Here is a 26,547-nt window from a genome sequence, read left to right as displayed (position 1 = left end):
CATTACATATATGCTAGCATTTCATCACATATCCCATCATAAATATATACTAGCAATTCATCATATATCATCACATATATGCTAACATCTAAGTTGGAGTCACCTCTTGTGACCTATACGACATATTCATATCTCATCACATATCTCATCAATCATGGCTAGCATATAAGTCGGAGTCACCTCTAGTGACCTATACGACATATTCATATCTCATTTCATATCGCATCAATCATGGCTAGCATATAAGTCAGAGTCACCTCTAGTGACCTATATGACATATTCATATCTCATCACATATCTCATCAATCATGGCTAGCATATAAGTCACAGTCACCTCTAGTGACCTCTATATGACATATTCATATCTCATCACATATCACATTAATCATGGCTAGCATATAAGTCGAAGTCACCTCTAGTGACTTATACGACATATTCATATCTCATCACATATCTCATACCATATACTTACTTGAGTTTACCTAATTTACTTGAACTTACCTGAACTTACCTATGTGTCTTGCATTCACCTTTGCACTTCAGAGCGTTCACAGCACCACAATTATAAATATATGCAACCATTCAACTCATCGTTTATGTATTATTCAATAGGCATGGCATTTTTAAAGCATAAATCATATAATTGCATTTTCTGGGAAAAGCGTCAAATGTATACATATATACCTAAAACCAAAAGCCCACACCTATTGCTCAATTCCTTAAACAAGGCTATGGTCTCGATTATTTAATCTCATATCTTATATGGCTGCATCTAACGTCTCGTTAGATTGCCTATGTACCCTAAATAGGGATCAAGCTATTCGTAGTTCGCATTAATCATTTATAGTAATACACATATGGATATATCATGATGAAATCTAAACTCAACCATCTCATAGTATTTTATAACCTATAAATGTATATATATCATGGCATAGATTTCTCATTTTTATTTAAAAGTATTTATAGAATTATCAATCATGAAAAATATGATAAGCAAGGAAAGATCCACTCACCTGGAGTCCGCACTACAACTTCCTAGCATAAACATCGATGGGTCACAAACGATAGGCGCCTGTGACCAATTATCAAACCATATCTCAGAATTCTCGTTGATACGATACATAATTTACATCGTACATGAGTCTACGTAACTCGTTCCAGAAGATCTACAAATCAGATCTTTGATCCGTAACTTTTAAGGATCCACATTATGCTTCTAGAATAACATACTAAAGTTTCGGAACGATCCAACGGTCGGATCTCCGCCAATTGCCAAAACCAAGAGGCTATTAACATTTATTTTATAAACTTACAAATCCAATTCGGGAAGATCCGTACATCGGATTCCCAATCTGTAAGTTCCTATGATACTCAAATATTACGCACTATAATGTATTAAAGTTTAGTGACGATCCAACGGTCGGATCGTCGATTCATATTTTGACATATTCACCTGTCGAACTAAAACTAAGCCCAAATAATAAAATTACGTCATACGAGTATCAATTATGAACCGAAGGCATCTAATAGTACTTAAACAAAATATCTTTGGCCAACAGGCCACGTGCCGCTGCACACGCCGCTGCGGGTGGTGGTCAGCCGCCCCAACTTGTCCGAAAATTCAACTATTTTTACAAATTCTCAAAAATTACATAATTGAAGATCTCAAAGGGTAGAGTAAAATTTATACCTGTGGACAAGTCCAATTTGGCCTAGACAGGCTTCAATTTCATCAAAACCCATCGGAAACCCTAGTTTTCGGTGTCTTCAATTCGGCTCCATAGTAACTCCGACGCCTCAATCATTGCCTGGGCTTTGGTCCTGGGTTCTAGAGGAGTGTTTTGACGATGGTAATTGAAGGGGATGGTTTCACAATTAATCGATTTTGAGCAAAGTCTCCCGTGGCACCCATCCCATTTTTGTACCAAAATACTATCAATTTCCCTCTAATTTTTGGTGAAAGAAGAAGAGAAAGGGCCAAGGGGATGATTAGAAATGGTTCATAGGTCCAATTCGTCGGAAAATTGAATGAGAATGGTGAGAAACCGCAGGTTTGAAGGCATGGGTCGCACGGGTCAAGGATGACCCGTTTCCCCCTTTTTCCCCGTTCATCACTCTCCCTCCTTTCCCTCCTTTCTTCTCCCTTTGATTGGTCCTCCACTTTCTCTTCTTTCTGGTTGGCCTAACTTCTCCCTTTCTCCTGTTCCGATTGTGCAGCTTTCCCCTTCCCTCCTTCTTTTTCTGTTTCTGTTTTTCTTTTCTTTTTTCCCCTTCTCTTCTTCCTCTTCCTCTTTAAATAATTAATTACTAAATAATATCCATATTTAAAAAAAAAATATAATTAGTGACTGAAACAAAAGTATTTCTCGAGTTTACAGTTCTGCTTCTAAAGGTATTTTTTGTAAAATCACGCTTTTAAAATTAATAGAAATGTAAAATTTGGGACGGGTTGTCACAATCTACCCACCTTAAAAAAATTTCATCCTCGAAATTTAAAATAATGTGCACGCAAATACATACACAAGGAAAACATTAAGTTAAAGCGGCTGTATAAAAGAGAATCCCTTTTTGGAATACACACCAGCATCTGAACAAGCCTCAAACATACTCCCGCACTACCTTCTTAGGCAACATCGTTAATATCTTAAAATCGTCATGTCACCATTAAATACTCATTCGCAATTCTTTGCTGCAACTTACATACTACTACCAATTTCAAATAATGTGACTGCAATTACACATAACTCTAACAAGGCTAAGTGTTTAACAATCATGTACAGTGCATAAAATCTCCGTATATCAACTCCAATGGTATCATAGTTAACCATGAATACAAACAACTAAAATCGAGATAGTGGTATGTTACAACCATACTACTTGTGGGACGAACAAAAACGTAACATGTCCACCAAAGTCTGAGTAACTCACTTCAGTCAAATCTTTAGTCTAGGGTGGAAATGTGATACTAAACAACATTTGATACTTACGACCTTTAAATGACTTCCAAAGGCTTGAAGGTAAAATGTGCACCACAATGTAATAGAAATATGTCAAGATAATAATCTGGTTGTTTTCTGTTTGCCTGAACTTGTATAAAAGTCTAGAAGCAATTCTCTTAACACGCCATCATCCTACAAAAGCAAACAGAGAAGAAACTGTGGTTGTCCAGAAAGTTTGGACTTTATTTTCTCAACCTTCTTCTACTCCAACCGAAGGCGAGATGCCTAGACTAAAATTTCTCTTTAAGTACCTCTAATGGAGTCTAAACTTAAAATTTTCATTTGATCATATCACGATCGATGACCTTTTAGATCATGTCTCGCAGATAATTTAACAACATCCTACATCTATCTTAGCTGTCCTTACCAGTGTCTTTCATACAATCCTCAGTCTCCCAGGTGGCTTCCTCCACAAAACTTTTACTAAACGCACGGCCTGATTCCTTATAACTTTATCATTCCAACCCAAAATCGTCACTGGCTCCTCTCCATATGACAAATCTAGATTAATCTCTACAGGTTGAGGAGGGATCATATGTGATAGATTTGAAACATAATGGGGAAGTATAGAAACATGAAAAACATTGTGTACTTTAGACAACTCTGGAGGCAACTCAAACTTGTAAGCAATTTCATTGATTCGTTCTGGATCCGGTACGGTCCGATGTACCTAGGACTTAACTAACCCTTTTTCCCGAACCTTACTACTCATTTCCGTGGTGATAACTTTAAAAATATCCAATCATCAACTTTATACTCTAGGTCAGTGGAGGTGTAAAAAAATAGGGGTAAGATGAGACAACACCTCAGTTGTCAGAAATTTTAGTCATTTCCAACACCCACTCTAATTTAACTTTCCTCGGTGATGTACCTCAGTTTGCAATTTGGTGATATCCCAGGTAAGATGGTAGGATATGACGCCAAAAGTACACGCCCTTAAAACGTACAATACTACTAACCAACTCTACGACACGTACTAAAGGTCTTCACAATTTTCTCGAAATTCAAATCACTCTAACAGCGAGATATTAACACATACCTCGATTTTACTGTTTACCTATGGAAGTGATTGAGAGGTGGCTAGTCGAAGAGATTTCGTTTACTTAGGTAGGTGATAAGGTGAAAACAACTATGAGTTAACTATTCTAATACAAAGCTTAATCCTAAGCTTTCACGATCCTAGATTATACGACTCAAGCGAAGTAGTTCATTGATCCTAGGAGGATTGGATGACTGCCTTTCAGATTTCTACAACTCCCAGGATATGAAAACTTACATTCGCAAGCCTATTCTCACCCATTTAATAAGTATAACAACAAAAGCATAATCTGGGAAATTAGAGCTGATTGAAAAATTCCCTTCTATGCTATATAACTATTTTCATGATACAACCACCGAAATCCTCATCAGATATTTTCCCCAAAATCTCCACATGCTCTTCAAGTAAACATCATAAAACCAATTAAGCTCCCAGGTTTCCAAGCCCTCAAATTTTTGCTCAAAATTTAGAAACAACTAACAAATTTTCCGTATTCGAAGAGGTGGCAAGATTCAAACATTAGACTCGAGCCAAAAATGCTCACATCACGTGTGTGATGAATGCAATACTGCCCAATTTATGCTCTGATACCAAACTGACACACCCCGACCCGGAATATCCATTAGGTCTCTGAATCGGGCTGTGTTGGCCGATACCTGGAAGGTGACGAAGCCATAAAGTGTGATAACGTGAAAATATTATGAATAAATTTAAATCTAAGAGTGCCTAAATACCAAAGTGCACTAGTGAGCGGGAATGAACCCACTTCACACGTGACGTTAGAGCATAAGCAAGTACAGAAGAGTAAATTAAGAATCGTACCCTTGAATGATCTTCAATACTAAGAATCGCCACGATTCCTTGACGATAAGAAAGCTCAGCTAAAAAAAGACTTGGAGGGTGAAGACAAGACAAAGGTGATTGGCCCAGTAATTAAAATTTTAATAGGAACCATATAAATTTCTATAACCCCTCGCTACAACACATGTATAATTTCTAAAAAGTTTAGAATATAGAATTATACATATATATATATATATATATATATATAAATCAATTCAAGTCATGCTTCACATATTTATAATCATATGCTAACTCATCGCATATTCATCACGTCTGCCCACTCATCCTGCGTTCACCACACATGCTAGCTCATCCGATATATTCATTACATATATGCTAGCATTTCATCACATCTCCCATCATAAATATATACTAGCAATTCATCATATATCATCACATATATGCTAGCATCTAAGTCGGAGTCACCTCTTGTGACCTATACGACATATTCAAATCTCATCACATATCTCATCAATCATGGCTAGCATATAAGTCGGAGTCACCTCTAGTGACATATAAGACATATTCATATCTCATCACATATATCATTAATCATGGCTAGCATATAGGTCGGAGTCACCTCTAGTGACCTATACGGCATATTCATATCTCATCACATATCGCATCAATCATGGCTAGCATATAAGTTGGAGTTACCTCTAGTGACCTATACGACATATTCATATCTCATCACATATCTCATTAATCATGGCTAGCATATAAGTCGGAGTCACCTCTAGTGACCAATACAACATATTCATATCTCATCACATATCTCATTAATCATCTAATACCGTATACTTACTTGAGTTTACCTAACTTACCTGAACTTACCTGAACTTACCTGTGTGTCCTGCATTCACCTTTGCACTTCAGAGCGTTCATAGCACCACAATTATATATATATGCAACCAATTCAACTCATCGTTTATGTATTATTCAATAGGCATGGCATTTTTAAAGCATAAATCATATAATTGCATTTTCTGGGAAAACCATCAAGTGTATACATATATTCCTAAAACTAAAAGCCCACACCTATTGCTCAATTCCTTAAACAAGGCTATTGTCTCGATTATTTAATCTCATTTCTTATATGGCTGCATCTAACATCTCGTTAAACTGCCTACGTATCCTAAACAGGGATCAAGCCATTCGTAGTTCGCATTAATCATTTATCTTGGGAGTACTCTGGCCTTCTTCTCGCTTAACTTCGAGTTCCGTGGCTGCATCTAACGTCTCGTTAAACTGCCTACGTATCCTAAACAGGGATCAAGCCATTCGTAGTTCGCATTAATCATTTATCTTAGGAGTGCTCTGGCCTTCTTCTCGCTTAACTTCGGAGTTCCTACGGAACCTGAAGCCAGTGAACTCCCAAAAGGCCTCGTGCTAGGTAGAGATGGGAATATACATTTAAGGATCACTCCCCTGGGCGATGTGGGATGTCACAATATTTGCCTGACTAATATTGTAAAAAAAAAAAAAATCCGTCGACCAAAACAATAGGCGACAAAATCTTATTTTGCCCGACAAATTAAATTCTTTGATCTCAAAAAGGGTGTTTATTCTGGTGCTGTATTATTGAGACGGATACTCAATCGATTTTAAGGTTTTTAATATTTAGATATCATAACTTATCGCATCTTGTATTCAAAGCATGCATGATTGAGAGAAGGATAATTATCTCGAATTATGTTATGGGAGTGGAAATACACTGTGAAGGGAACAGTCGATAGATAGAAAGAAACGTTGGAAAGAAACTTTTGATTTGAATACGGATATTAAAGGAAAGACCTGATATACGGATATTAAAGGAAAGACCTGATATATAGTGCAAGAAATGAATTGTCTCTATCTTTGAAAGGTACGTAGTTGGGATTGAACATGCCAAATGTTGTTTGTAGTTACTTTTGTTTGTGCACTGATAAGTGATGCATGCAATTTGGTGGGAGAGATAGACTTGCTTTTGTACCACTAAGCCAGACACAAGGTTTTGAATCGACACATAGCAATATGATGATGACGCGTATGAGAGTTCACGTGAAGTGAAAATCAACTACTGGAGAAGAGTATGCTAACATTTCCAGCGATGAGAAAGGCTTCTGATTGTGTTCGATTCAAAAACTTAAAAGTGTTTTTGGTTATAAAAAACTTTTCTCGACAAGCACCAAAAGAAAAGACATTTGGATATTTAATAAAAATATATAACATGAGCACTTATGAGCATAAGTACTTTTTACGTAGCTAGAGAAGCAATCCGAAAATGTCATGGTAAAGGCCCTTGAAAATGTATCCCAGAGTTCATTACTAATTTGAAAAAAAAATTGGTGTTGTTTAATTACTAATTTGGTAGCTTGCAACTATATATTGCTGGGCTGCAGTACCCTGCACACAGTGACATGGTCAGGATTTTCAAATAATGGGGTTATATATAATATTATCCAAAAATGCTTTATTGAATTATTTCGTCGAGCACATAGTAAACATCTGTCAATTCCTGTCAACATATGCCGAAAGTTTATACCAACATATATTGATAGCTATTATTATCTATGTAGAGGCTTACTGAGGGTGATGCAGGATACTGTGGATTAATATTGAAGACTATCAAGACTTTTTAACTAAAGTATCTCATTGAGCACATGAATCGCACAACAGAATCTCTCACAAGAAGAGAGACGGAACAAATATGATTAAAGAAAATAGAAGAAGGATGTGCAGGTTGTAGTTTAGTTCTTAGCTGTTTATAGGGGTCAAATTCAATACACAAATAAATAAATATGAGGTTTTTGAAGTTGTTGAGAGAGGAAAGACAACCAATAACCCCATGCTAGTCTCACCACTATCTACAAATGTAAACAATCAAATATAAATGGCACGCATGTAAAGATGAAATTGTACTCTTTTGAATATGCGATCATAATTAGCATCTGTTTTGGCACATAGTCTTTTGTTTTTCGTTGGTTTTTTCTTTCTAACAGATTGGTCATAGGATATTTTGTTGCTTGTACAGTTGCAGACAGAAAACAAAATACCACAGAGGAAGACTGGAGCAACGAAAAGTCCAAACTAACATAACCATTAAGTGGTATTTTCAATTGCAATTTCTTACGGAAAAGAGTACTGTTTCATTACATTACTGTAGGAAATTATTATTATTATTATTTATAAACGAACCAAATTTCCACTAGTCATTTCTAGCATAAAATAAGAATCCGGATCCTGATCGGATCCTCTTTGTGAGAATTCAGGATATTCGTGAATTGTGTTGTTCATCGTACATTGTAGGTCATAAATCATTTAAAATTTTTTATTTAAAATTAAACACAAACAATACTCGACAAAAATTGATCGCATGATGTACGATGAACGAACATGATTTACGAATTCTCATGATCCTCACAAAGAGAATCCAAAGAGGATCATGTTGGATAAAATATTTCAAATGCTACCTCACTAACATATAAGGAAGTGATTTCTAATACACATTTTTTTTTCTCGTGTGTGCGTTTGTTTATTTCTAGCATTTGGATTAAAAAAATAAAAGAAAAATCAGTGGATAAAAAAAGTTGTATATTGGGGGAAAAAACTCTGCAAAATTCTTTTCCACAAAAGACCCAGATTACTGATTCTGGCATTCTGGGGCACCAAACTTACAAAAAGCAAACGTGGTTTCCATCTGTATCTTAGCAAAGCAACATGAAAATATCGAATATAAAAGAGAAAAAAGAAACCCCAGAAACACATACCCTTTAAATTATATTAAAGTTCTAGATCCATGCAATTTGCAAATTATAAAAATTACTGCTCTGAAATACTAATTATACCTTACAACCATGAAAAATCTTTTTTCCAATTTACTTCATCATTGCTGAAATAAAACCCATCTTCTCTGACCAACCAAGAACACTTCCTAAAAGGACCGCACCTCTGAATATCCCTCGAAGCCTTAAACGCCTCAAAACTCCTCCTTATTCGGTCCCATTTCATGGTACATTTGAAAAGGTCAGTAGTGCCCCAAAGACTGGTCCTCAGGCTCCAGCTAAAATCGTCATGCTCCTGAAGCGCACGTCCACCAAGATCACTGTTCTGTGATGCACACCAAATCACCAACGGCAAGGACGAGTTGTTTGTGAAGCCGTTGACGACTCGAATGTTGTATTCGGTGCCGTAGAAGTTCTGGGGTTCTAGTATTGACATGCAGATTACGAAGAATGCAAGAGAAAAAATAAGCAAAATGCTGGTAAGGATCTTCATGTTTTGAGTGTGAAGGTATGGTGGAAATGATCGAATGAAATACAGGCCAAATACAAGCCTTTCTTTTAAAGGTGGCCTCAAACAAAAAAAATCTTTTTCACGAGCTTGGAATGATAACGTCATAATGGTATGCCAATATACTACGTAGTATATTACCATATATACGGATAGACACGATTTTTTTCTGCCTGTTTAGGAATAGGATTCAGTAAATTAAAGAAAGTACTGATACGACATGGAGAGTGAACCTAACAATTGTTTTCTTATAAAGTGAGAGTCAAACTCTTTTGGTGAATGAATAAAAATAAATTCTTTTATGGTACCTAATATCCTACTTTACTATGGTATTTTATTTTCTTACAATAAACTGGTGCGTGAATATACACTAAATGTAGGTATAATTAGCTTACAGTGCTTATGCAACAATATACATAAATTTTTTAATTTTTTTTTGCATACCTATTTATTTATATCTCTTGATTCTTATGTGATTTTTTCATTTTAAAGGTAAAAAATAAACATGATGTTTACAACAGGCGTGCACAAATCATTTCTTTTCTAGTTATGACAAAAGTAAACAAAAAGTATATTCGTAAGATACGATAATTATTTAGTAAAACCTTGGTACCAGTTTGATTATAACAATGGACTAGAAGAAATTAAGTTCTTTAGGAAGAAAATGACTTTAATTTAAGATAAGTGATTCACTTTGATGTAAACAATTATAAAATATAATGATATATAACCTAATATACTATGATCACTTGGTTTAATTACACACACACACACACACAATATATATTATATATATACACACACAACATATATACACACACGCATGCAAGATGAATTGGGGTTACAAAATATCACACCATATGTATGCTGCCCCACTTAAATGCAGCACCAAGATACAGATTTTTCTGAGCCATAAGCTTTCAATCCAAATATTGCTTTCATCGGAAAATACTATTATAAGATAGTAAGATATTATGATAGCATTTAAATTTAAGGGATTGAATACGGGTTTTATGCAAATTTAATTTAATCGTTATCAAAATTCATTAAATTCCTATATGCAAAATTTAATTGTTGATTTTTCAGACCACTTAATAGTAAAAATTAAAACTTTACATTCTATTAGTACTTAATCTCTACTGGACCACACTAGCATTGTGGTAGAACTCATGGACATAATTTTTCTTTGTTTGATTGCTTTTAAAACTATGTGCGTATTAGGAGATAATCAAATCTTTAACTACTTATATCCAAACAAACACCACGATCTAGGTCATATCATTGTGTTTCTCCAAGACTGCAAGGTTTAAGTTCCAATACTAGTAATCTAGCATATCTTCAAAGAGCAGCACTTGATAGAAAGCAGCACCAAGTTAAGAGAAAACAGCAGGATGTAACAACAAAAAAGGGTCCCGCCACATCTCTATTTGTCAGAAGAAAAAAAAATAGAAAAAGATTGTCTACATTTTGCGACTGTGCAGGTTTTGCTAGAAAACAGTCTATCTTATGATGTAACAGAATGGATCGAAGGGGAAATAGATCGTATGAAGACAAAAAGACACACTGAGAATTTCTTAATTTTATGTCCGAGCTCTGATTTGGGCCTGTGATACCTTTTCAGAATCAGAACGACGCCACAAACCCAACACACCACTTTGATGTGACATACGATAGATTTTGGCCATCATGAGTTGTTTCAGCCTTCAAAATAATGTTTAAAGTTTCATAATAAAAATTAATGTTTAAAGTTTCATAATAAAAATTGGATTCTTCGTTTGTCATCTGATTAATGTTTATTTAATGTTGTTTTAATTCTTAGAAGTCAGTTGAGTTGTTCCAAACGTTTGTAGTCTTTATTCAAGTCATCTAGATGTATCAATGACAATCATTCAAGAATTATCAAATACAACCTTTGAGATTTCTCTCAATTTTCTGTTAGATTCCAAACTTTATTCCACAAGGGATTACATTGGTAACCTTTTGATCGCTTCATGCTATGTCAATTGGTACCAGAGTAGGCTTCTCTCGTTTTGGCATCATTGACTGTCCTATCTATCCATGGGTGATCGTGATTGTGAATCTACCCCTATCACTCGAGCGGACCTGGATGCTCAAACTGAACAGATTGCAAATTTCACTGCGCAATTCAAAGATTTTTGCAAGATGTTGCTTCAAGCCCTCGGTCCAAATAACCGAAGATCTGCATGAGGTAATAATCAAGGAGTTCCACCCCAGTTTAACAATCCAAATCATCAAAACTGTAACAACTTTGATGATTTTTGGATTAAGGCAGACATTCCAACTTTTGCAGGGACCGACAATCGTAGACTTCCTGGATTGGTTTGTGGAGGTAGAGAGATTCTTTGACGTCATGGAGGTCCTCGAGACAAAGATGGTGACGATGGTTGCCTTCTGTCTCAAAGCAACTATCATTGTTTGGTGGGATCAATTACATAACACCTGACAGAAGCAAAGAAATAAACAAATTCACACGTGGAAAATGAAGTAGCTCTTGATGGATCGATTCTTACCTACGGATTATGAAACAACTTTTGTACCGTATGTACATCAGCTGTGTCCAAGGCTATAGAAGCGTGACAGATTATTCGAATGATTTCATGCGACTAATTGAGCAAAACCATCCGACGGAGATAGAAAATCAGAAGGTTGCGGTGTATGTGAATGGACTGCAACCCTCCATTCAAGAAAAGATTGGGCTACAGAATCTGTGGAGTTTTCAAGAGGATATTAACATGGCTTTGAAAGTGGAGATGATGGAGAATGAGAGGCAGCAAACCTCTTTCCGGAAGAACATGGCAAAGCATTCTAAAATTCTTGTTGTGTCGAGTGCGGATAAAGCAAAATTCGTGCCAAAAAGTTTGGAAGGGTCGAAACATTCAAATTTTACTTTTTGAGCATCAAAGGAAATGAGTAACAGAACTTTTAACAAAAGACAGAATAGAAACTAACCTCTGAGGAAAAATCCGTATGCCAAACGTATAGGATGTAAGAGTTCCACATAATGTATCAACATGAACCTAGGGCCACATATAATGATGCTACAAGATTGTTACGTCTAAGCATGCTTGCATGAATAACAAGAAGGCTAACTGCAGGCACGACCATTCTTGAACACAAACTGAAGTGGTCTTCTACTTCCAATACTCTTGATGATCTCTACTATCAAAATAGGGCAGTAGTATATATGAGAATACGGTAGTATGGACGCAGGGACTTCTCCTTATTTATATAGTTAGGGTTTCAATCAATTCCAGCCTATTATTGGAATGGATATAAACTCAAACTCTATCAAATCAATTAGAGTCCCTTCATGAGTCTAAATCTTTGTAGTTACTTTATAAGGGTCCTTATTAGTTGCATATAATTAAAACTCCATAATCCTTATTTGACTAGGCACCGAGATCCCTTGTAAATCAAATAACTTGAGTACCAAGTTACTTGAATTTCCAAGTAAACTCACAAAACCTCATTGCCATTCACATTGATCTCAAAATACTATGTTATTAACAAAGCCATGATGAGTAGAACTGATAATCGAAATATCAGTTCCCTAAAACAAACTGATTATACATCAGTACTAGATTTTTGTCAATGTAGCTTCACATATTTATATATATGAAAATATAGATCAATGCACGAATCAATTTATAACAATCCAACTTGACTGATAAAGCAACACTTCAACCTTTCAATTTCAAGAAGATAAACAAGTGCTTACTCCCACCCATTAACTAAATCAAATGTCTCCCTTATTCCCTTTCTGAAAACATGTCTCTTAAAGACACCCACTGGTAAAGCTTTTCTAGTCGGATCTGCTACCATCAATTTTTTACTTAGGTGCTGGATATCGATTGTCCTTTTCCTCACCTCATCTCTTACTTTCAAACACTTGATATCCATAAGTCTACATGCCGGTGACCTCTTGTTGTTCTTAGAAAAGAACATTTCAGCCTTGTTGTCACAGTACACATTCAGTGGTCTTTCATGTTGTCTACAACTGTCAAGCCCTTCATTATGTTTGTAATCCAACCAGCTTGCTTGGTGGCTGAGTAGCAATCAATAAACTCGGCTTCCATAGTTGAGGATGTAATGAAATTTTTTTTTCGAACTCTTCCAAGAAATAGCTGTTGGTATATGGTCTAGCCCATGATGAATGTTCTAGATTATTCTAGTAATCAAGTGAGGTGGCTGGAGCATGCTAGACAATTCTAACATGTTATTAAGTTGATGGAAGAAGCTAGAGAGTACTAGCTTCCTTGGTTGCAAATGGAAAGATCTAGAAGCTACAACTTTGTGGCTAGTTTAGAACTATCTATGCTAGAGGTTTGAAGAATATACTAGAAACTAGAAACTAGTTCTAATTTGTAGAAGGAACTAGAAACTAGTAGAATGCCAAGCCCTCACCTATAAATATGGGTGTGATGTTGTAGTGATGTAACCAATTAAGAACCAAGTGTAAGTAGCAAAGGATCAAGTCCAAAGCTAGAGTTCCACTCCAAGAGTGAGAGTGAGAGTGTTCCACTACACATTGTGAGTGAAGTTTAGAGTGATAGAAAGTGTGTGTCATACTTTCTTGTATCCATCAAGCCTTGTCTTTGGCTTGGTAAGACTACTCTTGTTGTACTCATCATTTTCATATAGTGAAGATTGATCCTTGTTTCGTGGACGTAGGCATAAATTGCCGAACCACATAAATTCTTGGTGTCCATTTTCTACTTTACCTTGTGCATTCTCTATCTTGTAGTATCGACATTCCTAACGAGTGGTATCAGAGCCCGGTTGGCTCGTACTACGAGATGGAAGGAAGTGGCACTATGATCAAACTCACCAATTCCAATTGGGTAACATGGAAGCCATGGATGGAGGACATTCTCTATTGCAAGGATCTGCATGAGCCAATTGAAGGAGATGCTGCTAAGCTCGAGAGCATGTCCGATGCCGAGTGGAAGAAGATGAATCACAAGGCAATTGGCACAATTAGACAATGGGTGGATGATAGTGTTTTTCACCATGTGTCTAATGAAACCAATGCCCGCGAGTTTTGGAGGAAGCTTGAGTTCTTGTTCGAGAAGAAGACCCCAGCCAAGAAAGTTTTCTTGATCAAAGGGCTTATCAATGTGAAGTACAAGGATGGTTTAAGTGTAGCAGAACACTTGAACAATTTCCAAAATATCATCAACTAGTTGGCTACTATGAAAATAACGATTGAGGTAAAGCTGCAAGCGCTATTGCTACTTGTATCCTTGCCAGATAGTTGGGAGACCTTTGTGGTGAGTGTAAGTAACTCTGCTCCTAATGGTGTTCTTACTCTTTATAATGTTAAAAATAGCTTGCTTAATGAAGAAACAAGGACAAAGACTTCAGGCACAGATAACAGCCAAGTATTTGTCACAGAGAAACGCGGAAGAAGCAAGAGTAGAGGGCCTATAGGTCATGGCAGGAGTCCTAGCCGATCCAAGTCAAGGTTCTGGGGTGCATGCCACCATTGTTGCAAAGAAGGCCATATGAAGAAAAATTGTCGAGTTTGGAAGAGAGAGCAAAATTAAGGAAATAATCAGAAGAAAAATGATAATGGCAATACCACCACAGTTTTATGTGGTGATGTACCAGAAATATTGTCTGTTGGTGAATGTCTGCATATGGGTGATTCTGACAGAGACATTTTATGGATCTTTGACAATGGAGCTTCCTTCCATGCTACATCCAAATGGGAGTTCTTCAGTACATACAAAGAAGGTGACTTTGGCATAGCGAAGATGGGGAATGAAAGCTATTCCAAAATTCTGGGAATTGGTGATATTTGCCTAAGAACTAATCTTGGTTGCCAGTTGATGTTGAAAGATGTGAGACATGTTCCTGACATACGTCTAAATCTGATATCCATCGGTACCCTTGATTGACAAGGTTATTATTACCATATTGGCGAAGGAAAATTGAAGCTTACTAAAGGCTTAATGGTGGTAGCAAGAGCACGACTTGGTTATACATTGTACCGGTCAAATGCCAAGGTTTTGAAAGGTGAGTTGAATGCTGTGGATGACTCATCTCTAGACTTGTGGCATAAAAGGCTAGGCCACATGAGTGAAAAAGGCCTACAAGTTCTGGCAAAGAAGTCTCACATTCCCTTTGCCAAAGGTACGTCGTTAAACTTTTGTGAGCATTGTTTATTCGGAAAACAAAGAAGAGTTAGTTTTTCTATTCCATCTACAAAGAAAGGAAATTTGTTAGATCTTGTTTATTTAGATATGTGTGGTCCTATGGAAGTCGAGTCACTTGGAAGAAATAAATATTTTGTTACTTATATCGATGATGCTTCACGAAAGGTCTGGGTGTTTTTGTTAAAATCCAAAGCCCAGGGGTTTCAGACATTCCAAGAGTTCCATGCCATGGTGGAGAGGGAAACTGGGAAACCTCTTAAGTGCCTTCGTAGCGACAACTGCGACAAGTACACGTCTCACCAGTTTAGAGAGTATTGTGTGAAACATGGCATACGCCATGAGAAGACAGTTCATGGAACTCCACAACATAACGGCGTTGCTGAAAGAGTGAACCGAACCATCATGGAGAAAGTCAGATGTATGATGAGGACTGCAAAGTTATCTAAGCAGTTCTGGGGTGAAGCTGTAAGGACATCCTGCTATTTGATCAACCGATCTCCATCAGTACCATTAGGTCTTGATGTTCCAGAGAGAGTATGGACTGGTAATGATGTGTCTTACTCTCATCTGAAGGTGTTTGGTTGCAAAGCTTTTATGCATGTGCCCAAAGAGCAGAGATCGAAGTTAGACAACAAAGCTACACCGTGCATCTTTCTTGGTTATGGCGGTGAAGATTTTGGTTACATATTATGGGACCCATACCAAAAGAAGTTTATCAAAAGTAGAGATGTGGTATTATATGAAGATCAAACAATTGGGGATTCGGATAAAGAGGCACAACCAGATGGCGCAGTCAAAAGAGTTGATCCATTAGCTTCAGATGAAGAAAGTCACGGTGACATCCCTGAAACACTTGTTAATGAAGTGCCTGCAGAACCAGATAATGTTGATTAGGGGGAGCCTGATCAAGATGAGCCAGACCATGAAATTGTTGATCAAAGGGAACTTGAAGAGCAGATTCAAGAGGAACCTAATCAGGGGGAGCCTCTAGCCTCGCAAGAGAATGAAGACTAGGTCAGAAGATCCAGCAGAAGTCGAAAACCGTCTACCAAGTATTCTTCATCAAAGTATATCATGTTGACTAATTATGGAGAGCCCAAAACTTATGAGGAGGCCGAAGCTCATAATGACAATGACAGATGGATGAAGGCAATGGAGTTAAAGAATGATACCTATGAGCTGGTGAAGCTTCCAAATGGCAGAAAAACATGGATCTTGAGCTCGAGCAATTAGACGTTAAAACTGCATTTCTCCACGGCAATTTAGAAGAGGAGATATATATGGAGCAACCCAAAAGCTTTGAAGTCAAAGGTAAAGAAAATTTGGTGTGCAAGCTCAAGAAAAGCTTATATGGTCTTAAGCAGGCTCCGAGACAGTGGAATAAGAAGTTCAACTCATTCATGGTGAGTAATGGGTACAAGAGAACTCATGCTGACTCTTGTGTCTATATCAAACAATTTTCTGGAGGTAAATTCATCATTTTATTGCTTTATGTTGATGACATGTTGATTATCGGTTAAGATGCTTCTATGATTAAAAAGCTCAAAGAAGAGTTATCTAAGTTCTTTGACATGAAGGACTTAGGGCTAGCCAAGCAGATTTTGGGTATGGAGATAATTCGTAATAGAAAATCCAAGAAGTTGTGGCTGTCACAAGAAAAGTATGTTGAACAGGTGCTTGAAAGGTTCAACATGAAAGTAGCCAAACCGGTAAGCTCACCTTTAGCTAATCATATCAAGTTGAGCAAAGAGTCGTGTCTAAAAACATATGAAGAAAATGAGAAAATGGCAGTTGTTCCCTACTCTTCAGCAGTAGGAGGTATCATGTATGCAATGGTGTGCACATGGCCAGATATTACTCATGCAGTAGGTGTGGTGAGCAGGTTTCTCTCTAATCCAAGGAAAGACCACTGGGAAGCTGTTAAATGGATTCTCAGATATTTGGTTTTGGGGATCCAACAATCTCTTGTTTTTGTGTCAACATATATGCAATTGACATTTCGAATAACCCAGTCCAACACTCAAAAGCCAAACATATTGACATGTAACATCACTTCATTAGAGATCTCATGAAGGGTAAATTTCTTACTTTAATCTCTGTGCCAACTTAAAAACAGCTAGTTGTCTTTGTGCTAAATTAAATAGGTTGAATAACTAAGCTTCCAAGTTTTTCTAGTATGTCTAGTTTCTATGCATATTTCTACTTTGTCAATTGACTCATCAGACAATTGTATTTTTCTCTCTATATGCATCTTTTAAATGTCATACATTTTTAGTATTTTGTGGATTAACCTTGGATAATGTTTTCCATTGTGGTGTCAATGGTTCTTATTATTTCAGATAGCCCCTGAAAAACATTTTTCTTACCTCACAATAGCTTGGGTTGATTTGAGCGCTAAGTTTACTTTGGTCTTGATTAAGTTGTAGTGACTTTACTTACTTTATAATCTGGACCAAGTGTCATTTCTTTTCTTCATTTTTTCCTCTCCCATATCAAATCAAAAATTCAAATGGGAAAGTGTTCTATGAGAGGGGTGTCTTCGAAAAGAAACTATATATCATCAAAAATGGGAAAATCCCATTAATTGGCCTTCCTTGCAATGTCATGAAGTTGTGCTTCAAGATCCCCTCTACAGGTCATGGATTCGAATTTCTAAAAATCAAATGGTGTCTAATATTTACCTTCATTCTATTGACCTTGACATATCTCAAATTGGTGCCTCACTCAAAGTTCCACACCAAAGTCACTTTCTTTCAAGGCTTGTGTCTTGCGCTTTGTGAGTCTATTCCTTTGTTCATATTATGAAGGAAGTGTTGTTTGTTAAACTTAATAGATTATTAAAAGTTTGGTTAGCCTTTGAATTAAGCTTGGGCCTAGTGGCATGGAGCTATGATTTCAAGAAGGCTATCACATGTCCCTCTTCCTATACCTTGACACATTGTTGCATTATGAGCTTGTATTAATCTATGCTTTACTATCCATGTATGCCTTTGAAGATTTGTCTTTTGAAAGCTGCACTGCATGTCTATTTCTCAAGTTCTTGAATTGCTAATCATAACTTGTAAGCATAGATATTCAAACTACTTTGTGTTTCAATTCCCTTGTGGATTGTCTCGTTAGCTGTAGTTTATTAGTGCTGAGATTATGCATATCTTCCTTGATCTTAATTTTTTGTTGTGTATTGTCCAAATTGTTTGGGTACATTGTTGTGTGCTCTTGCACAAAAACAATTTTAAATGGACATGTTTCCTTATCTGTCGAGTAACTGGTTCTCGTCAGAAGAGTGAAAAAATTTAGGATTACTTAGGTCATTTGAAATTGTCAATTTGCAAGGAATGCTCTTATCTGCTTTTGACATGGAATCATCTCAGTCACATCTCTCAGGTTTTCACCATATGACTAATTTGTCTTCACTTATGCTGACACCACTAAGTTTGACTGTCTCCTAAGTGGTCATATGTATCATTCTATCAATTTGTGTTGATATTATGCCTTGTTCCTCATCTTCACATCTGGGTATTACGTGGGAGTCATGTTGCCTTACGTGAGTACTAATTTTGGGGGAGTAATTTTCCTTGTAGGACTTTGCATTATAAGTTACATCACTTATGCTTTACTTAGGATTATTGTGTCATGCTTTTGCTTAAATCTGCTTTCAAAGGACGACATCCTCTTTTTCTGCTAAGTCAATGTTTCTCGTTAGAAAAGTGCAAACTTCTAAGGGTTTGTTTGTTGTGTTTTTTTTTTCAAGCCGTGTCTATGATTATGGGGAAGTTTGTTTATATCAAGAGCATCATGTATGGGGGAGTTCTTTTGTCTTGCATGCATCCTTTGTGGGGAGTTGTATCATTTACATGCGCTTACTTGTTGCTAGTCAAATTACTATTTCATTTTGCTTGGGCATGCTTATATGATTTATTGCTAATTTTGATCTGTTGTGTTGTTGCTACTCCTACTTATTTGTTATGTTTTTTGGACATTACGTGTGATATTCCGCCTTGTCTTTGTCTTACCATGACATAATGTTGGAGAAAACATTGCAAAACCTTATGCACGTTTTGAAAATAATGATGGTTTATTTCCTAGCCCATGATAAAATTTCACTTGTTTTTTGCCAAGGAATGTTCTTTTGCAAGAGTTGTTACTTGGTCTTCTCTTGTTGATTGATGTTCTCTTGAATGTGGGATTGTGTGATTTTAGTTATAGGTTTTGGGATTATTTTGTCAATGAAAGCCAAAGGAGGAGAATACAAAATCTAGATTTATTTGTTTGGCTTTCCTTGTCAAAAGTTGTAAATGATACCACACATCCTTTTAGATAGTCTTTGAATTTACAACTCTATTATGAGTTTATCTTGCTGAATTTTGCGTCTAAGGGTATTGGTTGAGAACAATCATCATCATAAAAGGTTTGTTCATGTGTGTGCATTTCATATCTTTATTTGTTTTGCATTCTGTCTAGTTTGATTGTCTAGTCAGTTTTGCGTGCTGACTTCTAGCTGTCTAGACATACAAATTAAGATAGCCCACATGGGCTGACTGACACCTTTTTATTGGTGGTCTGTTTCTGGCCCTTGATCTACTTAGATTGTCTGCTTGGTTGACAAGTGGTTTTTGTCCTTGTTGGATGTGCAAAAATGACATTTGTCTACATAACCTTAGCTAGGGTTTTCATCCTCTTTGGTTGAGAGAAATTAACTTTAGAGAGAGACATTGTTTTTCATCTCCATCTCAAACCCCCTAGGAGCATCAAGCATATTTTATGGGTAATGTTCTTCATCGAATATTTCTAAATCTATCTTTGAAATTGCTTGCTTAAATTCGTTTTATATGCTCATTTGTTTTGGCTAAGAGGTTTATATTTTCAAAAAATAGTTGATTTTTGTAACACCCCGGCCCCGAAATATTTATTTTCAAGAATTAAATTTGTTGGTAGGCCCAAAATATTTAATTTAGTTTAGTTAACTATCCACAATTACAATCTCTACTTAAGTTTCACTAACGCTCCATAATTATAATTCCATACCAAATGTACGATATTATCTTCATATTTTAACGCCATTTCCCTTTATGGACCAATTTCCATTTTAGCATCCTTTAATCTCGGATTATTTAACCTCACATATTTTATGGCTGCATCTAACGTCTCATTAGACTACCTACGCATCCATCGAAGGGATCAAGCCAATCGTAGTTCACACTTCAATTTCATTCAATTTCACATGTCACAATTAAGTAACCAAAATAACCAACATTGGGTGAAATAATCAAAACACATCAATTGGATATCAAATTCATATTTATGATATCAGAATTTGCATAAAATGACAATGTCGACCCATTAGCCATGCGCCGACTTGCTGGAAAATTTAACTATTTCTAAAAATTCTCAAAAATTACAGAAATAAATATCTTAAAGAGTAGAGCAAACTTTATATCTGTGGCCAAGACCAATTTGGCCGAGAAAGGCTCCAATTTGCCTCGAACCTGCCGAAAACCCTAGAATTTGGGTGTCCACAATTCGACTCCATAGTAGCTCCGACGCCCCCAAACTTGTTTGGGCTTTGTTCCTGGGTTCTAAAGGAGTAGGTTGGTGGTGGTAAGTGAGGGAACTTGTTTCAAAAATTGTAGATTCAATGGGAAGAACACCCGCACCCACTGGTACAGTTTCCTCGTTTTCAATGTCAAATTCCTTTGATTTTGGGGTCCAATGGGATGAGGGAACGATGGGGAGTATTTTCACTGTGGGTAAAGGTTGTGATTAGTCCAAAAAATCATCAGAAAACCACCATAATTAGTTAAGGCAGCCGAGTCGGGTCTTGGGTAAAAGCAATGTTCTAAAACGCAGTTTGGGTGACCACCTAGGCGCTGGGCACCTGGCCACCACTACGATTATTTAAAAAACATTCAGGAAATCAGAATGGGTATTAGGCGGTGCCTAGGCGGCCTAGGCGTCGGGCTAAGCGGCCTCTGCGGTGGTTTTGTTAAAATTTTCCATCTCACTACACCGATATGCTATGGTGACGAAAGAGAAATCGAGAGAGCGTGAGGGAAGAGTAAACTTGTGATATTTATTTAGAAGGAATCAGAATAATAGTGTAATTGCAAGAAAAAAAATGAGAACTTTGACCTGGAAGCCCATATTTCTTCGCCGAAAAGGATTTCTTCGCTATGCTTAAGGAAATTGACTGGAGCGTGAGGGAAGAGTAAACTTGAGAGATATATGTAAAAGGAATCTAAATAACAGTGCAATTGCAGTAAAAAAAAAAAAGAGAATTATGACCTGGAAGCCCATATTTCTTCGCCAGAGAGGATTTCTTCGCTATGCTTGAGGAAATTGACTGGACTCATGATGGAAATTAGGCAGAGAGATGGGGAATCAGGTGGAGCAATCGAAGAAGAATGAAGGGAGAGGAAATGAGAAACTTAATTAGGTGGAGAAGATAGGGAATCGGGCGGAGTAATCGAAGAAAAAAAGGAAAGTTTACAGAGGGAAAATGGAAAAAAGAAGAAGAAGAAGAAGAAGAAGAGTGAACGGAAAGAAGACTAAGATGATAAGGAAAAGGAAAGAATAAAAAAACATAAAAGATTCTGGTTTTCAAGGCGTCAAAATAGACTCCTTGGTTTGGGAGTCTCTGACTGTCTTAGTTGATGTAAGGCATGGGTCTTGGCTGATGTGAGGCATGGGAACTAGGGTTGGAGGGAAGGGGTCATACCACACCACACACGTAGTGCTTTATGAAATGGGAAAGGATGCATATGCACCTTTTCAGAATTCTTTTTATTATGAACCACCTAACTGGATTTTTACTTTTAATCTTTAAAAATTAGATATAGTCATTTAAAATGTCTTAAGTTATATGGTATATATGCTTATTATGTTTTTAAATTCTGGACTTGCTAGATATTTTGTTTGCATTTTATCATTCTTTTATTATCTTATTTATGTATTTTTTACAAGTATAATTTTTTGTAAGTGTCAATATGCACTTATTTACAAGATATAAAAGAAATTTACTTAAATCCACCTAGACCGCCTAGGCACCCACCTAGTCCCCGCCTAACCGCCTAGGCGCTAAGCTCTAGCCTGCCGCCCGACTAGCGCCTAGTGTTTTTTAGAACCTTGGATAAAAGGGAGGGTCATATTCTCCCCTCCTTCTCCCTTTCCTCCTTTCTCTTATTTCCTCTCCCTGTCATTTGTCCGTTCCCCCCTCATTTTTCCCTCATTTCTCTCATTTCTAACCCTTTCTTTTCATCACAGCCGTCCATCTCATTTTTTTTTCCTTTAATCCCAGCCACACATGTGGCATGTCACATGGCTCCAGATTTTCTAGAGCCTTCTAAAGAAGGTTAAAATTACCAATTTATCCTTGACTTTAAACATTAATAACTTCTTTCGTTATAGCTCTGTTTCACGAATAGTTTGCGCCTACGCGTTCGTGAGTTCAAGCCCTATTCAAAAATATAAATGGTGACCTAAAAAAGTCTACAGATTTTAAATAGTTAATTTCCAAACTTTAAACCTTGTAAGCAGTTTAATTTAAAATTGAACTCAAATAAATTAATATAAATTCCCAAAAAATAATATAAACTCTCAACACCACGAATACGTACATTATAATAATTCATGGAACAAAACTTTACGATTTTCCCAATTCTATCTTTGGGACCGTACATCGATTTAATTTCGATTTTCTTCACATATTCACAATTATGAATATAAAATTCATATATTTAAATTTTCAGGGTATTACAATCACCCCCCGTTAAAATAAATCTCGTCCCCGAGATTTCAACCATTGAATAGTGACAAAGAATTAGAATTGTTTCCACCATTCCTTTAATAGTGAAAGATATCATAATCTCAGTCTTATGACTTTATTTAGGCTCCAAAATAAGCATTCAATGAATAATAACCGTGATTCTCACTCACACTCTCAAATTCTCAGCTACATTCATTGGCAAAATAAATATCCAAACCATTTGGCAAAAATAATATCAACCCTAAACCATAATTCTCGTTGGCTAAATAGATACCAAAACATCAACCATCGGCTAGATACATACTAGCATAATAACCACGGTTATCATAAATTCTAGCTATACCCATCTTTTGTAAATTAATTATCAGAATTTCAAGGCAGAATCATCAGTGGCTAAGTAATTATCAAAATTTCAAACCAACCCAATCAAATTGACAAAACACATATCAAGAATTCCAGCCAAAACATGGAAATTTCCAATCACACTCACTAGGTAATGGAAATAAGTTTAAAACCAAATCCACAGTACCGTTAGCATGGAACGAAATCAAAATCTCACTTTATGATTTTTCTTTATGTCCACAATTAACTAAGTTACACATAGTAAATTTAAAGCCTTTTAAATCTTTTTTTTTATCGTTTTTCTTTCCAATTAATTTTAAGTGCATCCACAAATACATAATTTAGTGACTCGCACTTCTAGTGCACCATTCACATTCTATTAACCAAAGAAGATAATTTATATATATCACAACTGAATTGGCCTACATAACTAAACCTTATTAATCGCATAACCATAAGAACATGTGTTCTTCATTTGTTCAGTTCGTGATATCGAATCCAACAACGACGACTTTTGAATATGGCAACCCAAGAAATAATTTTTGTAATTACAAGCTTTCCTCATCCATTCTTTTCATTGAACGTAAAATACAACTGGTCAATCATCAATACTAAACGAACTCAAACTCTCATTCTAGGATTTCATGCATATCCACAATTAACTAAATTATCCTTAGTAAATTAAAAAACTTTATCTTTTTTCTTTTTGTCAATTTGTTCCCTTTTAAATTGTTTCAAAATGTAACCACAGCTCGAATAAATTAGAGAGCTGCACTTCCAGAGTACTATTTACATTTCGTCAACCACATAAGAGAAATTTACATTTTACGACCCTAACGGTCAACGGAATTAATCCTTACTAATCACATAGCCAAGAGAATATATGCTTATCATCAGTTTTGTTCGCAATATCAATTTCCAACAATGACCCATGGCAACCAAAACAACACATTTATAATTATACACTTTCTCCATCAATTATTTCCATAATTCATAAAATTTCACATCTCACACAACTGAAAATTCGTTCATATTAAACAAACTCAAAAATTCGTTTCATAATTTTACTTAGATCCACCAACAATAAATGAAGAAAACTTCATGGTCTTTCCACCATTTTAAATTATAATAACCAAATCATAACCTCAATTTATGATTCCATTCTCACTCAATGAATTTTCATACGAAATTCCATTCCTGCTATTTGGAAATTTACATCGTAATTATTGGTAATCCGCTTCCCATTACTTTTGGCAACACGAATACCAGAAATTATGGCCATAAACGATATTGGCACAATCAAATATCAAATTTCAAGCCATAATTCATTAAGGCAAACCAAACCAATCAATTTTATAATTATAAACTTTTCTCGTCAATTCTCCTCATCAAGCACAAAAACTCACTGGAAAACGTTTATATTAAATTAACTTAAGATCTCATTCCATATTTTCATTCATGTTCATCCATAACCACAACATATACTTTTTATTTTCATTCGATAAATTGTCATGACTTTAATGAATACCAAATTTCCAACCACAATTATCATTTGCCAAACATTTTAATTTTCTAACCACACTTATCATTGTCAACACAATGATTCCACCACCATTTTCTTCTATCTCCAACAGTGACTAGTAGGTTGGAAAAGATTGTAATATACATGGCCAATACACATCACACTTTCGTTTTCTTTTCTTCTTCTTCTTCTTCTTTTTTTCAATTCCACATCCACGGGCCCTTTCCGTCGAATTCACATCCACGGGCCATTTTCACCCAATTTCACATCCATGGGCTTTTCGCCCCATTTCACATTCACGGGCCTTTCTTGCCCAATCTCACATATCCACCCTTATATCCACGGGTCTTTTGCCCAATTCACATATCCACAGGTCTTTTGCCCAATTCACACATCCACGGGTCTTTTGCCCAATTCACACATCCACCCTTATATCCACGGGCCTTTTTGCCCAATTCAATTTCTCAAGTGTGAGTTATAATACAAATTCTCCATCTACTTATCACCACCTCACAATCACCTTAACATTCAACATTTTCATAGTGCATAACATAATATCGATTCAATTCAAGATTAATCCAAAACTTTAATCAAATGCTCACCCTCAAAGATATACCATGAATACGATATTTAAAATTTTCCTACTCCCATTCAATTCAATTCAAAGCATCATAACTCACAATATATGTATTCCACATAATTTCCGTCATACTCATAGAACTTATGAAATAATGCAATATAAATGCAAATCACAATTCCCATTAACGAAACTTTCATATTTACCAAGGAAATTGCACCACAATCATAATACAATTTATATATGTATTTCACATATAAAACACGAATGCCACTTTATTCCTAAAAATGTGAATTAATGCAACCACAATGCATGTCATAATTCAGACCAACAAAACTCAAGAATAGTGCATCTCGTAGAGTAGGATCATTCGCTCTGATATCATTTGTAACACCCCGACCCCGACCCCGAAATATTTATTTTTAGGAATTAAATTTGTCAGTATGCCCAAAATATTTAATGTAGTTTAGTTAACTATCCATAATTACAATCTCTACTTAAGTTTCACTAACGCTCCATAATTATAATTCCATACCAAATGTATGACATTATCTTCATATTTTAACGTCATTTCCCCTTATAGACCAATTTCCATTTTAGTAACCTTTAATCTTGGATTTATTTAACCTCACATATTTTATGGCTGCATTTAACGTCTCGTTAGACTGCCTACATACCCATCGAGGGGATCAAGCCAATCATAGTTCACACTTCAATTTCATTCAATTTCACATATCACAACCAAATAACCAAAATAACCAACATTGGGTCAAATAATCAAAACACATGAATTGGATATCAAATTCATATTTATGATATTAGAATTTTCATAAAATGGCAACATCGGGCCACTGGCCACGCGCCACCGTAAGTGGCGGTCGGCTGCCCTGACTTGCTGAAAAATATAACTATTTCTAAAAATTCTCAAAAATTACAAAAATAAAGATCTCAAAGAGTAGAGCAAACTTTATACCTGTGGCCAAGACCAATTTGGCCGGGAAAGGCTCCA

At 36.1% G+C, this 26,547-nt stretch overlaps 1 protein-coding gene and 1 long non-coding RNA gene across 2 annotated transcripts; both read right to left on the bottom strand.

Moving 5' to 3' along the window:
* Positions 1-8,712: 8,712 nt before the first annotated feature.
* LOC103405338 (S-protein homolog 21) lies at positions 8,713-9,141 on the bottom strand. The gene has a single exon (XM_008344307.4). It carries the CDS (start codon positions 9,139-9,141, stop codon positions 8,713-8,715), a length of 429 nt encoding a protein of 142 aa, XP_008342529.1.
* Positions 9,142-20,615: 11,474 nt separating this feature from the next.
* Positions 20,616-22,009, bottom strand: LOC139192790 (uncharacterized). The gene is made up of 2 exons (XR_011577157.1): positions 21,618-22,009; positions 20,616-21,503 (listed from the first exon to the last, which is right to left on the bottom strand). It is a non-coding gene; the product is annotated as an uncharacterized lncRNA (long non-coding RNA).
* Positions 22,010-26,547: the final 4,538 nt, after the last annotated feature.

The sequence above is a fragment of the Malus domestica genome, chromosome 16 (assembly GCF_042453785.1).
Source record: "Malus domestica chromosome 16, GDT2T_hap1".
NCBI classification, from domain to species: domain Eukaryota; kingdom Viridiplantae; phylum Streptophyta; class Magnoliopsida; order Rosales; family Rosaceae; genus Malus; species Malus domestica.
This window is presented reverse-complemented; position numbering and strand designations above follow the sequence as displayed.

What these genes read in the sequence shown, in the direction of transcription:
- LOC103405338 (XM_008344307.4), bottom strand. Translation starts at nt 9,141, where the DNA reads ATGAAGATCCTTACCAGCATTTTGCTTATTTTTTCTCTTGCATTCTTC.